At 40.4% G+C, this 8,526-nt stretch overlaps 1 protein-coding gene across 2 annotated transcripts; it reads left to right on the top strand.

The window, feature by feature from the left end:
* The first annotated feature begins 6,359 nt into the window (after positions 1-6,359).
* Positions 6,360-7,497, top strand: LOC137254426 (U5 small nuclear ribonucleoprotein TSSC4). 2 transcript variants are annotated; one of them, XR_010953988.1, is made up of 3 exons: positions 6,360-6,733; positions 6,807-7,268; positions 7,369-7,497. XR_010953988.1 is itself a non-coding variant. In XM_067792074.1 (2 exons), exons 1-2 carry the CDS (start codon positions 6,464-6,466, stop codon positions 7,215-7,217), a joined length of 681 nt encoding a protein of 226 aa, XP_067648175.1. In that variant the 5' UTR covers positions 6,360-6,463; the 3' UTR covers positions 7,218-7,497. The 2 variants fall into 2 exon arrangements, 1 of the variants encoding a protein (XP_067648175.1); XM_067792074.1 differs by having other exon boundaries at positions 6,807-7,497.
* The last annotated feature ends 1,029 nt before the right edge of the window (positions 7,498-8,526 follow it).

Consider the following 8,526-nt stretch of genomic DNA (forward strand, 5'->3'; position numbering starts at 1 on the left):
TATAGTAAACTCATATATTATGTCAAGTGAAGAAGTAGACATTGCCAAACAGATTTTCGAAAAAGATAATATCCCGTTTATAAATTTGAATGAAGCTTTAGAATTTTCACAAATTAAAATAGCAACAAATGGCAAAATTATCATTTATATCATAAGTTTACCCACGGTAGAAGAACAAACTTGTAAAACAATAGACATTAGAGCAATAAAGAAAAACAATAAGATTAATAAAATAAATTTCGAATCAATACTTACCTGTGAAAGAAACCTTTATGGCATACAAAAAGAATGTAAACAATACAACTCAATTCAAATATGTTCAAAAAAAAATTTGTTAGATTTAAGTAGGGACTATTGTATAAGTAATCTCCTAAACAGCCGCTTGCCGAACTGCACAGTGACCAACAGTCAACACATACCGGAAGTTGAAGCACTCTCAACAGACATCCTATTTTTGAACGACTTTAAAGGAGAAATCGTAATAAACGAAGAAACTACATCCCTTAACGGCACATTTATAATACACTACAACAACGCTACAATTATAATCAACGGGAAAAAATTTTCCAATACAGAAAAGCGCACAAGCAAGCCCCTACCCGCTGTACTTCAACCATTTTCAGAATCAAACACAACCGAAGAAATATTGTCCCTAAAAATGCTAAAGCAGATAAACATAAATAACACGAAACTAATAGAATACACAAAATCTGCAAATCATTTCAACTATGCCACTAATATCAGTATCGCACTGGTAGCTATAATCATTATTATATCCATTACAAGGTCAAGATTACCCCTCAAAAAGGTTAACCAGCAGCAGCCCATCGAACTGACAGAGGATGCAATAGAGGGGCTAAATCATATATTTCAAAAACCCAGCACCTCAAACGCGGACGTTTGAATTTCAGGGGGGGAGCTGTTAGCACGACGCACGCCAAATAATAAAGCAAGAAGACACTTGTTGCACAAGCTGGTAAACAAAATTCCATAACGAAACATAACACCACGAAAATAACTAAGAATGCAGCAAGCGGTGAGAAATGCATCGTCAACATTTCAACCAAGTCATATAAGCAGAAAATAAGCAGAAATGCAGCAAGCGGTGGGAAGCGCATCGTCAGCGAATTCACAAAGCGGCAACAGCAGCGCAGTCGGTAGAGCGGCGACAAAATAAGTTAGTTGTAAGAAAATAATATTTGTAAAAGTTAGTTCTAATTCTGACATTGAGTAATAAAGGAGCCATAGCTCCCAATAAAAACATTTTTTTTCAACTAAATAACCTTTAGTAATTTAACTTGTATAGTGTATTTGCAGTTACATTGCATACTATCGCATAAGCAAAGAGGCTTTCCGAATGGTATTGGGCACCATTGAAGAATGTGTAATTCGCTCCAAAGTTCTACCAGTGCTGCAACTAGCAGCTACGTTACGATTTTTAGCTGAAGGACCCTATCAAAGATCAGTTAGCAAGGATTCTAGCATGAGTGTAGGTAGAAGCACGGTCAAAGATTTTAGATGATGTGCTTCGTGAAGCCCTTCGGAATATCTGGATGTTTCTCCATAAATTCAGTCAAAATACTGTTTTGCATTGAATTTTTATGTTTTCCCCTATTAAGAATGAAAATATACATATGTAAATTTACATTTATTTTTATAAAATAAACTTTTATTTACTTACATTTTTAGAAAATACTCAACTGCAAGAGAAATACAACTATGAAAAAATTAAATCCAACATCATTTAACTGATTGGATTGTTTCCGATAGCAAAACCGATATTATCGGATTCTGTGACACCTAAAACCGACACTAATTCCAATTCGAACATTAAACCGATAACATTGGATTTCATGACACCAAAGTAATTATTTTGTCGTTTTTAAATCGGATTCCGACAACAATTGGATTCCATGACAGCCCTGAGCAAGTGTAGTTCTGCTACTAAAGCCTATAAAACTAGCTAGCCAGGGTCATATCGCCCGATATCTCTCCCGTCACCGGTAACAAAGCCATTGAAAACAGTTCTGCATGCTTAATTTACCGCTAATCACAGGCTACCCAATCATCAGCATGGTTTCCGAGAAATGTGTAACACTACCATCGCGTTAAACGTCATTAATATCCACTGCGGCGATCACCCATTCTGAACGTTCAAAAGCGAATTGCCTGAGCGATTGGCAGGCATCAGTACAGTTCAGATGTAGGATAGGAGAGATTAAACAGGAGTGGCACAGGGTGGTGTCGCATCCCCTCTTTTGTTTCATTTCTATCGAAGCTTCCTTGCCTACCAGGAAAGTCATCACTGTTTCCTATGCCGATGACTGCAACAATGGCAACGGTCTAGATCTAATATTAGCGACCAAGCCCGCAGCACCCTTGTTTACGATGTAGACGGGCAGAGGATAGAACTATTCGACTTTTACGTCGATGGTATATCGCATGTCGATGGTCGTCAGACTTAAGATAAACCAACTGAAGTTTAGGCATGCCAAAACTGCGTTCAAAACATTATATATACATAATTCAATCGTGAGGAGCAAATACTTCACATAAAGGAGAGAAATTAAATATTCAGGAAACTGTTTCTGCTAAAATCCCTGAAGCCTGTGCATCGAAACAGAAAACTGGTAGATGCTTTTCATCCCCCTTGGCATAAAAGGTGACATATCTGTTAGAGAGGACCTCAGCCCCATTCACTGCCCAAAACTTGCAATAGAGGAAAGAAATCTTCCCTGAGGTTAAAGTCTTACTTTTTCTTCTAGCAGTCCTTCGACAAAATCAATGGGTGCAATCTCTCTTTATTAACTGCTTAAGTAATTGTAGCCGTTGTGTAACCAGCCACCAGCAGATATAACTTACTTACTTACTTAATTGGCGCTTAACCGTCTAAACGGTTATGGCCGTCCAACAAGGCGCGCCAGTCGCTCCTTCGCTCCGCCAACCGGCGCCAATTGGTCACACCAATCGTTTTCCACCTGGTCCTTCCAACGGAGTGGGGGCCGCCCTCTACCTCTGCTTCCATAGGCGGGTTCCGATAGAAACACTTTCTTGGCCGGGGCATCATCTTTCATTCGCATAACATGGCCTAGCCAGCGCAGCCGCTGCGTTTTAATTCGCTGGACTATGTTGATGTCTGCGTATAGCTCGTACAGCTCATCATTAAATCTTCTTCGGTACTCGCCATCGCCAACGCGTAGAGGTCCATAAATCTTTCGAAGAACTTTTCTCTCGAACACTCCCAAAGCCGCTTCATCTGCTGTTGTCATGGTCCATGCTTCTGCCCCATATAGCAGGACGGGTACGATAAGTGACTTGTAGAGTATGATTTTCGTTCGCCGAGAGAGGACTTTACTTTTCAATTGCCTACCTAGTCCAAAGTAGCATTTATTGGCAAGATTGATTCTTCGCTGGATTTCAGTGCTGATGTTGTTGCTAATGTTGATGCTGGTTCCCAAATAAACGAAGTCTTTTACTATTTCGAAATTATGGCTGCCAACAGTAGCGCATATGCGCTGACTCTTTGCTCGATGACAGCAGGTACTTCGTTTTGTCCTCATTCACCATCAAACCCATCTTTACCGCTTCTTTTTCCAGCTTGGAGTAAGCAGAACTAACAGCGCGGGTGTTTAGGCCGATGATATCAATGTCATCAGCATATGCCAGTAATTGCACGCTTTTATAGTATATTGTTCCAGTGCGGTTAAGTTCTGCAGCTAGTATAATTTTCTCCAGCATCAAATTAAAGAAATCGCACGATAGGGGGTCACCCTGTCTGAAACCTCGTTTAGTTTCGAACGGCTCGGAGAGGTCCTTCCCAATTCTGACTAAGCTGATGGTGTTGCTCAACGTCATTTTGCACAGCCGTATAAGTTTTGCGGGGAAACCAAATTCAGACATAGCGGCATATAGGCAGCTCCTTTTCGTGCTGTCGAAGGCGGCTTTAAAGTCGACGAAGAGGTGATGTGTGTCGATTCTCTTTTCACGGGGTTTTTCCAAGACTTGGCGCATTGTGAAAATCTGGTCGATGGTAGATTTACCAGGTCTGAAGCCGCACTGATAAGGTCCAATCAGCCGGTTCACGGTGGGCTTCAATCTTTCGCACAATACACTTGAAAGGACCTTATATGCGATATTAAGAAGGCTGATTCCACGATAGTTGGTGCATTTTGCAGTATCCCCCTTCTTGTGGACTGGGCAAAGAACACTTAGATTCCAACCGTCGGGCATGCTTTCGTCCGCCCATATTTTGCTAAGAAGCTGCTGCATGCGCCTTACCAACTCCTCGCCGCCGAACTTGAATAGCTCCGCAGGCAATCCATCAGCGCCCACGGCCTTGTTGTTTTTCAATCTGGTTATTGCTATTCTAACTTCGTCATAATCGGGCGGGGGGACATATATTCCATCATCATCGATTGCGGGATCGGGTTCTTCATCTCTGCGCGGTGAATTGCTGCCTCCATTTAGGAGAGCAGAGAAGTGTTCCCTCCATAATCTAAGCACTCTCTGGACATCAGTTACAAGGTCGCCGTTTCCATTCCTACAGGAGTTTGCCCCGGTCTTAAAACCTTCCGTCTGTCGCCGTATTTTTTGGTAGAATTTTCGGGCGTTATTCCTGGTGGCTAGCAGCTCAAGCTCCTCGCACTCACGCCTTTCTGCTTCTGCTTTTTTCTTCCTGAAAAGGCGTCTCGCTTCCCTTTTCAACTCACGATAGCGTTCACACACTCCTCTTGTCGCGCTCGCTTTTAACGTAGCCCTGTAGGCAGCGTCTTTTCTTTCGGTTGCAACGCGGCATTCTTCATCATACCAGCTGTTTTTTCGTGGCCGCCGGTAACCAATTTTTTCCTCGGCGGCAGTATGAAGTGCTTTGGAGATATGCTCCCACCGCTCCTGTATTCCTTCAGGATGAGTTGTGCCCTCAGAGAGCAGGTGTGAGAGTCGAGTTGCGAAATCATTGGCAGTCTGTTGTGATTGAAGCTTTTCGACGTCTAGCTTTCCTTATGTTTTTTGTTCCAGCAGATATAAGCTTCGCGATAATTGACGGCCATTGGGAGCCATGTTGTTGTTGTAGCAGTGCTTCGCCCCATCCAATATGTGTGACCGATCACAAATTGTCAGCAGTACCCTCTAACGGGAGTCCAAGGAAACTTGCTGTTTCAACAGGTGAGGACCATAATGAGAGGGGTGTTGTAGGCGTTGGTTCCACATTACAATTGAATTGATGATGGTTGTTGTTGTTGTTGTTGTAGCAGTGCTTCGCCCCACCCAATAGGTGCGATCGATCACAAATTGTCGGCCTGAAGGTTTAATGTGGCCATATAAATCGTTCCCGAGATGGTCGGGCCAGCACCTTAATGGTGCTGTGTTACCGGAGCGTATCGGATCTGTATCCGACAAAGGACCATCACATCGATAACACTCCCCAAAGCCTTCGGGGAGTAACTAATCGCTACAACAACAACAACAACATCACAAATTGTCATCAATATCCTCTAACGGGAGTCCAAGGAAACTTGCTGTTTCAACAGGGGTGGACCATAATGGAAGGGGTGTTAGAGGCGTTGCTTCCACATTACAATTAAAGAGATGGTTGGTGTCATCTGGGGACACATTGCAAGCGGGGCATACATTTTGTATGTCGGGGTTGATTCTGGATAGGTAAAGAGTTTTGCCTGTTACATTATCCAGAACGAAGTTGAGCTAGAGTGACTCGTTTCCCTGGGGATTTTGTTTGTGGAGTTCACTGAGGACGTGCTTGTGTTTTTTTTGCTTAATACGGCTGAGTTCTCAGGTGCCGTATTTCCTCATAATGCTTACGGAGATGACTCCTTAATCCCCTGGCGGTGTTGACTCATCAATCAGATGTTCGTTGGGATGCGCAGGTTTCGTCCTCTTCCTTTGCTTTCAAACAAGAGTGTCGAGAGCGAGTATCCCTTAACCTTAACAGCTGTGGCATCGTAGACACCCCACTGTCTTCAGGGAACGTAGCACCGTTACAACCAAAGCGAGTTCAGTAGAGGTGGTGTTATTTTCTTTTGACTTGACATTCTTCTGCACGGCGAATTGGTTGAATTCGCTTTGCCACCACCTGGTATGGATTCGCCTTGGTTACAACTGAGCAACCAAAGGGTTGTGTAGCGCAATCCTTTCAATGGGCTCCCAAAACCTTAGGCCTTAGGTGAGTGTCTTTATCGGTACAACAACAACCAAAAACCTGTTAGTTAAAATCCAGACAAATAGGAATACTATTCAAGAGCTGTGCAGCATTTATAAAAGATTTTGAGTGATCACAAATTCCTCAAAAAATTAATTTTCAGCTTTGTTATTTTTAATTGTTTCGTCTGGCAACATCACAGCTGTTTAGTTTGTTTTGATCCGCTAATTTTACCGAGAAGAGTAAAAATTTTGGTCCCAAAAGCATCAAGAAAATATATCTATTAATTATCGCGGTTTCAATCAGAAAATGCAGGATTTCGAGGCAAAACGTAACGCTTTATTCGCTTGTCTAGATGATGCAAGCAAAGAACTCACCGGAACGGCATTAGACCAAAGCCAAAAAACAAGTCCAACAATCGGTTTGGTCTATCGCCAAGGCACTTGTCCGAACAGAAAACTAGGAAATCTATCGCCAAATAAAACTTTATCACGTATGCGTGGAAAAGAGAGTATCTTCAAAAAGCCAGATATGCCATTAGCAAGGTGCTTGAAGCCACGCAGAATACCAGACTTCAAGGTATGTTACCCTGTTTTTGCAAATATGAATACTTCATAGATTTTACAAAATTCACTTTGTATGCTTCCAAAAGGCTAATCCACAAAAGTGGACAAAATACTCACTAGCAGATGTAGACATTTCAGATCATACGAATACTGCTGCTGCTTTTCAATTTTTAAAACAAATGGATGACCAGCATGAGGCGCGTGCAGCAGCCGGTGAAGACAACACGTCTGCAAATAATTTAAAAATAGAGTTTAAGAAATCGAGTAAATTAACAAGAAAAATGAAAGCTAAAGAAGGTGATGAGCTTAAAGATGCCGAAGTAGACAAGCCCAGGTTAAAAGGTTCCAAAGTGGTTATGCCAGAATATGTTGTCGGTCAACAAAAGGAATCGAAAAAACGGCGCAAGATAGTAACAGAAAATCAGGTGCGCGCTGCGGGTATTCTTAAGCTTGATCATTTGCAAGAGGAAGATGATGTTGAAGAAGAAGAAGGTTAGTGTAGAGTAAAAGTTGGAAATGTGCATCGAAAACCTGGGAACTTACTGGAGGTGTGTATGAAACTTTTTTTTTATTAGAAAACCTTCGCTACACTTAATATGTAAATTACATACATAGACTATTAGGTATAACTGTTTTTTTAATCCGTAGCTGTAAATCAGTTGAGTCTGTATACATCAAGTTAATAGATTATTCGAAAAATCTATTTATAAATGGAATGTACCAAGGATGGTGAAGTACCAAGTAAATATATATTTTAGCTATACAAGTTAAGAAAAATTAAGCAAGTACTGCAAAAAAATAAAAAAGTAGTTGGTATGTATGTATACAAACGAACATGTTTATAAACATTTTGTAGCAACATTAGAGATGCGGAGGCCAATTGTCTACAAAAACAACAACAATTTTCTATCAGTATGCTCCTTCGGACAGTGCTCTCTAAACTACCCAACAAACATTTAGGTTAGAAAACGATTAGAGGACGAATCGAATTCTAATGTATTTCTCTAAGGTAGAAGGTTAGAGGACGATTTGCGAAACTGTCGCGAATTACAGCATTCTCGACAAAAAGGCGACTTCGTTCTCGATATCGAGAAAAGGGTTAGAATTCTAATCGAATTCTAACGTCAAATTCTAATGAGTTTCTAATGAGAATTTTGAAGTGATGCGCAATTAAGTTCAATTATTTAAAATCAGCGAAATTTTGATTGTTTCATTATATCAAATACGTTTATTTGGTTATAATCTTATGTATTAAGAATGAACATATGTCAAAGGCTTTTTCTATTATAATAAATTAAACCCGTACCTAAAAATTGAGGTACGGACGAGGGAGCATTTTCTTCATGTCATTCAAACAGCACTTCAATAATCTGCTGGCTTTCCTTTTTTAACCTTTTTTGAATCATTTTCCCTTACTAGTATTTATTATTATAAATAAAAAAACTTATTTCGCAACTTGTAATATTTCCGCTATTTTTATTTTGTTTGTATAACACTAAGAATGAGTGATCATATCGTGCAAATAATCGATAACTGTGACAATAATCATAACATCGCATTTCTAGTGGTATTCGAATCGTTTCACAGTCGAATTCTAACCTAGTTCTCTAACCTAGTTTTCGATTCGAATTGCATTAGAGAACTACATTAGAATTCTAATGTAAAATTACAATATTTCTCTAACGTTAGAGACTGTGTTTGCTGGGTATATGGTTGGATCATCTGTACAATAACAAAATATGTATGTTGTAATTGTCAAAATCTGTGTATTGGGGTTGGTGCGAATGGTATGGAATGGAAACATAA

The sequence above is a fragment of the Eurosta solidaginis genome, chromosome 5, assembly GCF_040869045.1.
Source record: "Eurosta solidaginis isolate ZX-2024a chromosome 5, ASM4086904v1, whole genome shotgun sequence".
NCBI classification, from domain to species: domain Eukaryota; kingdom Metazoa; phylum Arthropoda; class Insecta; order Diptera; family Tephritidae; genus Eurosta; species Eurosta solidaginis.